Source organism: Argopecten irradians, chromosome 4 (genome assembly GCF_041381155.1).
Source record: "Argopecten irradians isolate NY chromosome 4, Ai_NY, whole genome shotgun sequence".
In the NCBI taxonomy this organism is placed as follows: domain Eukaryota; kingdom Metazoa; phylum Mollusca; class Bivalvia; order Pectinida; family Pectinidae; genus Argopecten; species Argopecten irradians.
In genome coordinates this window covers 50607040-50620634 of record NC_091137.1, presented here as the reverse complement: position 1 = coordinate 50620634, position 13595 = coordinate 50607040, and the positions used below count along the sequence as shown (strand labels likewise).

At 38.8% G+C, this 13595-nt stretch overlaps 1 protein-coding gene across 2 annotated transcripts in view; it reads right to left on the bottom strand.

Annotated features, from left to right (window-relative positions):
* The window catches only part of LOC138321961 (general transcription factor IIH subunit 4-like), a 49115-nt gene that overhangs the window by 17819 nt on the left and 17701 nt on the right, over nt 1–13595 (bottom strand). For both annotated transcript variants that reach the window (XM_069266010.1, XM_069266011.1), the window contains 4 exons: nt 12144–12238; nt 11772–11883; nt 11350–11418; nt 10293–10376 (listed from right to left, as the gene is read on the bottom strand). In XM_069266010.1, coding sequence (XP_069122111.1) covers nt 10293–10376; nt 11350–11418; nt 11772–11883; nt 12144–12238 — 360 coding nt within the window. The remainder of the gene's footprint in view (nt 1–10292; nt 10377–11349; nt 11419–11771; nt 11884–12143; nt 12239–13595) is intronic.

Genomic DNA, 13595 nt, shown 5'->3' with positions numbered 1-13595 from the left:
ACCTGAGTTAGAATATATAATGAAACAAATAATGAAACAAATCAAAGACATATAAACACTAAATGCTGGGCCTTGAAGTTGGTCAGTGATTTATGAGTTTGACTTTTTAGACTATGAAGAGTATTTGCTTCCATCAAACCTGTGAACTTAAGAGGGATTTTTTGAAATTTCAATCATTTTGACCCTGTTTGGTCCTGCCCCTCTGGTCCCCCAGGGGGTCATCGAGGACGGATATGGATGTTAAAATGCTATATCTTAGGCTAATAATTCAAATCAAGTTTGACTAATTTCCTATGAAAATTGGGCAAATAATGTTCACAAATATGTTTTTCCTATATAAACTTAAGTAAACTTGACCCCTCCCCAGGGGGTAACGTGAGACCCCAAGGTCATATAATTCACAATTTTTATAAAACACCTTACGACCTTTCCATCTATAATTATTTGATTCTACTATTGCCAGAATTTTAGAAGATATTTGAAGTTTTAGCCTATTTGACCCTTTTTTAGTCCCGCCCCTCTGCCCCCAGGGGGTCAGCCAGGACCAATGTGGATATGATATTAAAATGCTAACTCAGGCTAATAATTCTAACCAAGTTTGACTCATTTCCTATGAAAATTGAGCAAAAAATGCTCATTAATGTGTTTTTCCTATATAAACTATAGTAAACTTGACCCCCTCCCCAAGGGGAAACATGAGATCCCAGGGTCATATAATTTACAATTTTCATAAATCAAACTTTAAGACCTTTTCATCTATAAAGTGTATTTGATTCTACCATTTCCAGAATTTTAGAAGAATACTTTTGAAGTTTTCGCCTATTTGACCTTTTTTTGCCCCGCCCCTCTGCCCCCAGGGGGTCGGCCTGGACCAATATGGACATGATGTTAAAATGCTATCTCAGGCTAATAATTCTAACCAAGTTTGACTCGTTTCCAATGAAAATTGAGCAAAAAAAGCTCATAAATGTGTTTTCCCTATATAACCTATAGTAAAATTGACCCCCTCCCGAGGGGGTAACGTGAGACCCCAAGGTCATATAATTCACAATTTTTATAAAACACCTTAAGACCTTTTCATCTATAATTATTTGATTCTACTATTTTCAGAATTTTAGAAGATATTTGAAGTTTTAGCCTATTTGACCCTTTTTTAGCCCAGCCCCTCTGCCCCAAGGAGGTCAGCCAGGACCAATGTGGATATGATATTAAAGTGCTAACTCAGGCTAATAATTCTAACCAAGTTTGACTCATTTCCTATGAAAATTGAGCAAAAAATGCTCATTAATGTGTTTTTCCTATATAAACTATAGTAAACTTGACCCCCTCCCCAAGGGGAAACATGAGATCCCAGGGTCATATAATTTACAATTTTCATAAATCAAACTTTAAGACCTTTTCATTGATAAAGTGTATTTGATTCTACCATTTCCAGAATTTTAGAAGAATACTTTTGAAGTTTCGCCTATTTGACCTTTTTTTGCCCCGCCCCTCTGCCCCCAGGGGTCGGCCTGGACCAATATGGGTATGATGTTAAAATGCTATCTCAGGCTAATAATTCTAACCAAGTTTGACTCGTTTCCAATGAAAATTGAGCAAAAAAAGCTCATAAATGTGTTTTCCCTATATAAACTATAGTAAACTTGACCCCCTCCCCAGGGGGAAACGTGAGACCTCAGGGTCATATAATTCACAATTTTTGTAAAGGACCATAAGACCTTTCTATTTATGAAAAGTATTTGATTCTACCATTTCCAGAATTTCAGAAGAAGATTTTTGAAGTTTTAGCCTATTTGACCCCTTTTGACCCCGCCCCTAAGACCCTGGGGGTTAGTCATAGAAAATTTGTTAGTAGGATTAAATGGTCATCTCATACTGATAATTCTGACAACATTTGACTCATTTCCTATTACAAATGACCAAATAATGCTCAAAAATGGGTTTTCCCAATATAAACTATAGTAAACTTAACCCCCTCCCCAGGGGGAAACTAAAGACCCCAGGGTAATATAATTCACAATTTTTGGACCTTAAGACCTTTCTATCTATGAAGAGTATTTGATTCTACCACACAGTAAAACATGGTAATAACGAACTGTTGGGGACCATACAGTAAAACACGATAATAACGAACTGTTGGGGACCTTACAGTAAAACATGGTAATAACGAACTGTTGGTCACCATACAGTAAAACATGGTAATAACGAACTGTTGGGGACCATACAGTAAAACACGATAATAACGAACTGTTGGGGACCTTACAGTAAAACATGGTAATAACAAACTGTTGGGGACCTTACAGTAAAACATGGTAATAACGAACAGTTTAGGACCATACAGTAAAACATGGTAACAACGAACTGTTGGGGACCATACAGTAAAACACGGTAATAACAAACTGTTGGGGACCATACAGTAAAACATGGTAATAACGAACTGTTGGGGACCATATAGTAAAACACGATAATAACGAACTGTTGGGGACCATACAGTAAAACACGGTAATAACGAACTGTTGGGGACCATACAGTAAAACACGGTAATAATGAACTGTTGGGGACCATACAGTAAAACACGATAATAACGAACTGTTGGGGACCATACAGTAAAACATGGTAATAACGAACTGTTGGGGACCATACAGTAAAACACGGTAATAACGAACTGTTGGGGACCATACAGTAAAACACGGTAATAACGAACTGTTGGGGACCATACAGTAAAACATGGTAATAACGAACTGTTTGGGACCATACAGTAAAACATGGTAATAATGAACTGTTGGGGACCATACAGTAAAACATGGTAATAATGAACTGTTGGGGACCATACAGTAAAACATGGTAATAACGAACTGTTGGGGACCATACAGTAAAAACATGGTAATAACGAACTGTTTGGGGACCATACAGTAAAACATGGTAATAACGAACTGTTGGGGACCATACAGTAAAACATGGTAATAATGAACTGTTGGGGACCATACAGTAAAACACGGTAATAACAAACTGTTGGGACCATACAGTAAAACACATAATAACCAACTGTTGGGGACCATACAGTAAAACACCATAATAACGAACTGTTGGGGACCATACAGTAAAACATGGTAATAACGAACTGTTGGGCACCATACAGTAAAACAATAAAACGAACTGTTGGGACCATACAGTAAAACACGGTAATAACGAACTGTTGGGGACCATACAGTAAAACAGTAATAACGAACTGTTGGGACCATACAGTAAAACAGGTAATAACGAACTGTTGGGGACCATACAGTAAAACACGGTAATAACGAACTGTTGGGGACATACAGTAAAACATGGTAATAACGAACTGTTTGGACCATACAGTAAAACAATGGTAATAACGAACTGTTGGGGACCATACAGTAAAACACGGTAATAACGAACTGTTGGGGACCATACAGTAAAACATGGTAATAACGAACTGTTGGGGACCATACAGTAAAACATGGTAATAACGAACTGTTGGGGACCATACAGTAAAACACCATAATAACGAACTGTTGGGGACCATACAGTAAAACATGGTAATAACGAACTGTTGGGGACCATACAGTAAAACATGGTAATAACGAACTGTTGGGGACCATACAGTAAAACACGGTAATAACGAACCATACAGTAAAACAGTAATAACAACTGGGACCATACAGTAAAACATGGTAATAACGAACTGTTGGGGACCATACAGTAAAACATGGTAATAACGAACTGTTGGGGACCATACAGTAAAACACGATAATAACGAACTGTTGGGGACCATACAGTAAAACATGGTAATAACGAACTGTTGGGGACCATACAGTAAAACATGGTAATAACGAACTGTTGGGGACCATACAGTAAAACATGGTAATAACGAACAGTTTAGGACCATACAGTAAAACATGGTAATAACGAACTGTTGGGGACCATACAGTAAAAACATGGTAATAACGAACTGTTTAGGACCATACAGTAAAACATGGTAATAACGAACTGTTGGGGACCATACAGTAAAACACGGTAATAATGAACTGTTGGGGACCATACAGTAAAACATGGTAATAACGAACAGTTGGGGACCATACAGTAAAACATGGTAATAACGAACTGTTGGGGACCATACAGTAAAACATGGTAATAACGAACTGTTGGGGACCATACAGTAAAACACGGTAATAACGAACTGTTGGGGACCATACAGTAAAACATGGTAATAACGAACTGTTGGGGACCATACAGTAAAACATGGTAATAACGAACTGTTGGGGACCATACAGTAAAACATGGTAATAACGAACTGTTTGGACCATACAGTAAAACATGGTAATAAACGAACTGTTGGGGACCATACAGTAAAACATGGTAATAACGAACTGTTGGGGACCATACAGTAAAACATGGTAATAACGAACTGTTGGGGACCATACAGTAAAACAGTAAAACGAACGTGGTAAGTAAAACATGAATAAAACTGTTGGGACCATACAGTAAAACATGGTAACAACGAACTGTTGGGGACCATACAGTAAAACATGGTAATAACGAACTGTTGGGGACCATACAGTAAAACACGGTAATAACGAACTGTTGGGGACCATACAGTAAAACACGGTAATAACGAACTGTTGGGGACCATACAGTAAAACACCATAATAACGAACTGTTGGGGACCATACAGTAAAACACCATAATAACCAACTGTTGGGGACCATACAGTAAAACACCATAATAACCAACTGTTGGGGACCATACAGTAAAACACCATAATAACGAACTGTTGGGGACCATACAGTAAAACACCATAATAACGAACTGTTGGGGACCATACAGTAAAACACGGTAATAACGAACTGTTGGGGACCATACAGTAAAACACCATAATAACGAACTGTTGGGGACCATACAGTAAAACACGGTAATAACGAACCGTTCGGGACCATACAGTAAAACACGGTAATAACAAACTGTTGGGGACCATACAGTAAAACACTGTAATAACGAACTGTTGGGGACCATACAGTAAAACACTGTAATAACGAACTGTTGGGGACCATACAGTAAAACACCGTAATAACGAACTGTTGGGGACCATACAGTAAAACACGGTAATAATGAACTGTTGGGGACCATACAGTAAAACACGGTAATAACGAACTGTTGGGGACCATACAGTAAAACACCATAATAACGAACTGTTGGGGACCATACAGTAAAACACCATAATAACCAACTGTTGGGGACCATACAGTAAAACACGTAATAACGAACTGTTTGGGGACCATACAGTAAAACACGGTAATAACGAACTGTTGGGGACCATACAGTAAAACACACGGTAATAACAAACACTGTTGGGGACCATACAGTAAAACACGGTAATAACGAACTGTTGGGGATCATACAGTAAAACATGGTAATAACGAACTGTTCGGGACCATACAGTAAAACACGGTAATAACGAACTGTTGGGGACCATACAGTAAAACATGGTAATAACGAACTGTTGGGGACCATACAGTAAAACACCATAATAACGAACTGTTGGGGACCATACAGTAAAACATGGTAATAACGAACTGTTGGGGACCATACAGTAAAACACGGTAATAACGAACTGTTGGGGACCATACAGTAAAACACGGTAATAACGAACTGTTGGGGACCATACAGTAAAACACCATAATAACGAACTGTTGGGGACCATACAGTAAAACACGGTAATAACGAACTGTTGGGGACCATACAGTAAAACACGGTAATAACGAACTGTTGGGGACCATACAGTAAAACACCATAATAACGAACTGTTGGGGACCATACAGTAAAACATGGTAATAACGAACTGTTCGGGACCATACAGTAAAACATGGTAATAACGAACTGTTTCGGGACCATACAGTAAAACATGGTAATAACGAACTGTTCGGGACCATACAGTAAAACATGGTAATAACGAACTGTTCGGGACCATACAGTAAAACATGGTAATAACGAACTGTTCGGGACCATACAGTAAAACATGGTAATAACGAACGGTTGGGGACCATACAGTAAAACATGGTAATAACGAACTGTTGGGGACCATACAGTAAAACACGGTAATGAACGAACTGTTCGGGACCATACAGTAAAACAGTAAAACATGTTCGGGACATACCATACAGTAAAACAGTAATAACGAACTGTTGGGGACCATACAGTAAAACATGGTAATAACGAACTGTTGGGGACCATACAGTAAAACACGGTAATGAAACCGTTCGGGACCATACAGTAAAACACCATAATAACGAACTGTTGGGGACCATACAGTAAAACATGGTAATAATAAGAACTGTTGGGGACCACACAGTAAAACACAGGTAATAAACGAACTGTTGGGGACCACACAGTAAAACATGGTATTAACGAACTGTTGGGGACCATACAGTAAAACACCATAATAACGAACTGTTGGGGACCATACAGTAAAACATGGTAATAACGAACTGTTGGGGACCATACAGTAAAACACGGTAATAACAAACTGTTGGGGACCATACAGTAAAACACCATAATAACGAACTGTTGGGGACCATACAGTAAAACACGGTAATAACGAACTGTTGGGGACCATACAGTAAAACACGGTAATAACGAACTGTTGGGGACCACACAGTAAAACATGGTATTAACGAACTGTTGGGGACCATACAGTAAAACACGGTAATAACGAACCGTTGGGGACCATACAGTAAAACATGGTTATAACGAACTGTTGGGGACCATACAGTAAAACACGGTAATAACGAACTGTTGGGGACCATACAGTAAAACACGGTATAACGAACTGTTGGGGACCATACAGTAAAACATGGTAATAACGAACTGTTGGGGACCATACAGTAAAACACGGTAATAACGAACTGTTGGGGACCATACAGTAAAACACGGTAATAACGAACTGTTGGGGACCATACAGTAAAACACGGTAATAACGAACTGTTGGGGACCATACAGTAAAACACGGTAATAACGAACTGTTGGGGACCATACAGTAAAACACCATAATAACGAACTGTTGGGGACCATACAGTAAAACACGGTAATAACGAACCGTTGGGGACCATACAGTAAAACTCGGTAATAACGAACTGTTGGGGACCATACAGTAAAACACGGTAATAATGAACTGTTGGGGACCATACAGTAAAACATGGTAATAACGAACTGTTGGGGACCATACAGTAAAACACGGTAATAACGAACTGTTGGGGACCATACAGTAAAACATGGTAATAACGAACTGTTGGGGACCATACAGTAAAACATGGTAATAACGAACTGTTGGGGACCATACAGTCAAAACATAGTAAACAACAACGAATGTTGGGGACCATACAGTAAAACATGGTAACAACGAACTGTTGGGACCATACAGTAAAACACGATTATAACAACAACTGTTGGGGACCATACAGTAAAACATGGTAATAACGAACTGTTGGGGACCATACAGTAAAACATGGTAACAACGAACTGTTGGGGACCATACAGTAAAACATGGTAACAACGAACCGTTGGGGACCATACAGTAAAACATGGAATAACGAACAGTTGGGGACCATACAGTAAAACATGGTAAAACGAACTGTTGGGGACCATACAGTAAAACATGGTAATAACGAACTGTTGGGGACCATACAGTAAAACACGGTAATAACGAACTGTTGGGGACCATACAGTAAAACATGGTAATAACGAACTGTTGGGGACCATACAGTAAAACATGGTAATAACGAACTGTTGGGGACCATACAGTAAAACACGGTAATAACGAACTGTTGGGGACCATACAGTAAAACATGGTAATAACGAACTGTTGGGGACCATACAGTAAAACATGGTAACAACGAACTGTTGGGGACCATACAGTAAAACATGGTAATAACGAACTGTTGGGGACCATACAGTAAAACATGGTAATAACGAACTGTTGGGGACCATACAGTAAAACACGGTAATAACGAACTGTTGGGGGACCATACAGTAAAACACGGTAATAACGAACTGTTGGGGACCATACAGTAAAACACGGTAATAACGAACTGTTGGGGACCATACAGTAAAACACGGTAATAACGAACTGTTGGGGACCATACAGTAAAACATGGTAATAACGAACTGTTGGGGACCATACAGTAAAACATGGTAATAACGAACTGTTGGGGACCATACAGTAAAACACGGTAATAACAAACTGTTGGGGACCATACAGTAAAACACGGTAATAACGAACTGTTGGGGACCATACAGTAAAACAGTAAAACACGGTAATAACGAACTGTTGGGGACCATACAGTAAAACACGGTAATAACGAACTGTTGGGGACCATACAGTAAAACATGGTAATAACGAACTGTTGGGGACCATACAGTAAAACACGGTAATAACGAACTGTTGGGGACCATACAGTAAAACATGGTAATAACGAACTGTTGGGGACCATACAGTAAAACATGGTAATAACAAACTGTTGGGGACCATACAGTAAAACACCATAATAACGAACTGTTGGGCACCATACAGTAAAACATGGTAATAACGAACTGTTGGGGACCATACAGTAAAACACGGTAATAACGAACTGTTGGGGACCATACAGTAAAACATGGTAATAACGAACTGTTGGGGACCATACAGTAAAACATGGTAATAACAAACTGTTGGGGACCATACAGTAAAACACGGTAATAACGAACTGTTGGGGACCATACAGTAAAACACCATAATAACGAACTGTTGGGGACCATACAGTAAAACACCATAATAACCAACTGTTGGGGACCATACAGTAAAACACCATAATAACGAACTGTTGGGGACCATACAGTAAAACATGGTAATAACGAACTGTTGGGGACCATACAGTAAAACATGGTAATAACGAACTGTTGGGGACCATACAGTAAAACACGGTAATAACGAACTGTTGGGGACCATACAGTAAAACATGGTAATAACGAACTGTTGGGGACCATACAGTAAAACATGGTAATAACGAACTGTTGGGGACCATACAGTAAAACAATGGTAACAACGAACTGTTGGGGACCATACAGTAAAACATGGTAACAACGAACTGTTGGGGACCATACAGTAAAACATGGTAAAACGAACTGTTGGGGACCATACAGTAAAACATGGTAATAACGAACTGTTGGGGACCATACAGTAAAACATGGTAATAACGAACTGTTGGGGACCATACAGTAAAACATGGTAATAACGAACTGTTGGGGACCATACAGTAAAACATGGTAACAACGAACTGTTGGGGACCATACAGTAAAACATGGGGTAACAACGAACTGTTGGGGACCATACAGTAAAACATGGTAACAACGAACTGTTGGGGACCATACAGTAAAACACGGTAATAACGAACTGTTGGGGACCATACAGTAAAACATGGTAACAACGAACTGTTGGGGACCATACAGTAAAACATGGTAACAACGAACTGTTGGGGACCATACAGTAAAACATGGTAACAACGAACTGTTGGGGACCATACAGTAAAACATGGTAACAACGAACTGTTGGGGACCATACAGTAAAACATGGTAACAACGAACTGTTGGGGACCAACAAAATCACTCTGTTATAAGTTTGTTATGTAACATTATAAACATATCATATTAATCTTGACGAAACATGAACAATTCTATGTTATAGCCAGGAATTTGTTGTAAGCGTATTAAACATGAACAATTCTATGTTATAGCCAGGAATTTGTTGTAAGCGTATTAAACATGAACAATTCTATGTTATAGCCAGGAATTTGTTGTAAGCGTATTAAACATGAACAATTCTATGTTATAGCCAGGAATTTGTTGTAAGCGTATTAAACATGAACAATTCTATGTTATAGCCAGGAATTTGTTGTAAGCGTATTAAACATGAACAATTCTATGTTATAGCCAGGAATTTGTTGTAAGCGTATTAAACATGAACAATTCTATGTTATAGCCAGGAATTTGTTGTAAGCGTATTAGTTATAACCGTGTTATACATAACCATGTTATACTATATATCCCTCAATTCTTATTCTAATTCATAAACAGGGTGTCACATAATTCATGTTACACATATACTGTACTTACACACACCAAAAGTTCACTGCAACAAATTCTCGCATATATACACACATCAAAATTCTCACATATATATATATACACACATCAGAATTTTCTTAAGCTCATTAATCTAGTAGTCTAATATAAACTGATATTACCTTTCTTTGATAAACCAGACCAAACTCTCTGAGATGCTGTAGAAAGCGTAGCTGCTGTTCTGTCATACCGTCTGTGGAGTAATCCTACATAAAAAACATCTTTACTGTATAGATAACATACAACATTAACAAGACATCCCAGAGAGATCATTGCCCAATGATCTATGCCTGACAATTAATAGAGGGATCTTTTCTCTGTTCTTTTAACTTTGACTACATACTACATATGAATTTTGAAATTTGAGAAAGATCCCTTAAGTACTTTCTGAGATAAAGAAATTATCAAAATTGAAGATGAAGTCTTGTCGGCCATGTTCACCGATCAGTCTCAAAATGCAATATGCACAACTAGGGTCCTAAGGTAACCAGCATATGAAATTTGAGGAGACAGATCACTTCAGTGCTCTGAGAATAGCGGTAGCAAACTTTATCTATCAAAATCCATGATGACGTCCTGTTGTGAATACAATCTGTCATCAATTGGTCCCAAAATGCAATATGCACAACTAGACTCCTAGGGGAACCTCCATCTAAAATTTGAGATAAATCACTTAAGTATTTTCTGAGAAATAGCAGTAACAAACTTAAACAATCAAAATCCAAGATGGCAGCCTGTCGGCCATCTTGTTCATCGATCAGTTGCAATATGAACAACTAGGGCCCTAGGGAAACCTGCATATGAAATTTGTGTTAGATCCCTTCAGTACTTTATGAGAAATACTGGTAACAAGAACTGTTAAATGACGGAAGGACTGACCACGGATGAAAGGCGATGTGAATAGTAAATCACCATCAGACTGTGGCCTAAATATTTGATTAACAGTTACAGTAATTCAACCCATATTTTTATATTATGAATTACCAGTAACTTAATTATCATACAATTTTTCATGCAAGATTGTGCCTTAAAAATGCAATTACAAAGTTTCACTGTGCCTTAACCATTTGCTCACAAGATCCAATGATATAAATTGTTAAACCAGAAATTACACAAAATCCATCAGAAGTTAATTCCAATCCTCTGACCACATTAGCCCCAATCTGACATTGTACTGACCTTGCCAAGTGTGGAGAAGCTGAGCTGGAACAGGAAGGACAGGCACTGAGTCAGATCCATTCCTCGCGACTGCAACAGATGTAAACAATACATGATGTGTATTTAAATAAAACAAACTGAATATTGACTTAGCCTAAACAAAGACAGATTCTACTTTCTCCTTTTCTATCCCCTCTCCTGGGGGTAGGCATACAGTCATTTATAAATAACTGTCCTGTAACATTGTGTCCTCTAACTGCATTGCTTCATATCATATCTTCGCAACATCGGAATTTCTTGGAGGAAGCAACAACGAGAAGCCAGATTAGAAGGTTGATGGTACTAAAATCCTTAAGAATATCAATCTAAACAATATTCTGATGGCATTATGTACAGTACACTAGGAATTTATATTCTATAACCATAAAACGTAGATGACGTACCTCCACTGTATCCAGATATTGTAACATGAAGTACCAGACTTGGGCGGAGGTGTCCATCAACAGGAACTGGAATCCAGCTGGAGTGATGGATGGCAGGGCCTCATTAAGTTCACTGTAAGACAACAGGTGATAGAAGGCAGATGTGCCTCGTTAGACTCATCACTGGTCAGTCACACCAGGTGTTCTGTTATATTTACCAAATAAAATACTATTGTAATGGAACCATAACTCAAACATTACTTTCTGAAATTGCTAAATAGGTTACCACAAAGAAACTTATTTCTATTTAAGGTAACCTCCATGTTTTTGGTTTGATCAGTTTAACAGCCAGGGTCATTTAAGGACATGCCAGATGGAGGAATGTATACTGACTTTTTCATGAGTCCTGAGTGGAGTAGAACTTCTATGATGTCATTACCAACTCCATCTGTACCCTCGGACGACCCAACCATGAAGTGGAGTACACACTGTAACAGAAATCAGCTAATACACGATAACTTTTCCTCACACAATGTATTCAATATAAATAAAAGTTTGAAATACATATTTTGACAAAATCAAATTTAAGTGCAGTATTGATTTTGAGCTGGTTAGAGCAGTATTGATTTTGAGCACTCGTAATAATAGCTAGGTTATGTAGAAAATACAACTAGCCCAATTATATCAATGCAAAATGTCTAACGTGAAAAACTAGTATTACTGCTAAAATTTGTATGTTTAAATAGAGGTTACACAATGAGTGGTTGTTGAATATTGAATTTATTCAAAACGAGTGTGTTTAAAAGTTAAAAAAGAGATAAGCTTTAGAGAGTGTCTTTTGTAACTTTTAAAGAATAACTTAAATTCAATATTCAACAAGAGGCCCAGAGGGCCTGTATCGCTCACCTGGTTTGTAATGTCAAGCCATATTCTGAATACAGGTTCATTGTTTCTTTTCTGAAGGAATTTGAATTTTTACCTCTATTTCCCCTATTGGACCCCGCCCCTCCTGCCCCCGGGGGGTCAGAGCCAAAATTTATACAAGTTCGGTTCCCTTCACCCAAGGATGTTTGTTGCCAAATTTGGTAACAATCCATGTGGAACTCTAGGACAAGTAGCGATTTATAGGATTTACCTCTATTTCCCCTATTGGGCCCCGCCGCTCCTGCCCCTGGGGGGTCAGAGCCAAAATTTACACAAGTTCTGTTCCCCTTCCCCCATGGATGTTTGAGGCCAAATTTGGTGACAATCCATGCAGAACTTTAGGACAAGTAGCGATTTATAGGATTTACCTCTATTTCTCATATTGGGCTCCACCCCTCCTGCCCCGGGGGGATCAGAGCCAAAATTTATACAAGTTCTGTTCCCCTTCCCCCAAGGATGTTTGTGGCCGAATTTGGTTACATTCCATGCAGAACTCTAGGACAAGTAGCGATTTATAGGATTTACCTCTATTTCACCTATTGGGCCCCGCCCCTCCTACCCCCGTGGGGTCAGAGCCAAAATTTATACAAGTTCTGTTCCCCTTCCCCCAAGGATGTTTGTGGCCAAATTTGGTTACAATCCATGCAGAACTCTAGGACAAGTAGCGATTTATAGGATTTACCTCTATTTCCCCTATTGGGCCCCGCCCCTCCTGCCCCAGGGGGGTCAGAGCCAAAATTTATACAAGTTCTGTTCCCCTTCCCCCCTTCCCCCAAGGATGTTTATGGCCAAATTTGATTACATTCCATGCAGAACTCTAGGACAAGTAGCGATTTACGATTTATAGGATTTACCTCTATTTCCCCTATTGGACCCCGCCCCTCCTTGCCCCAGGGGGTTCAGAGCAAAAATTTATACAAG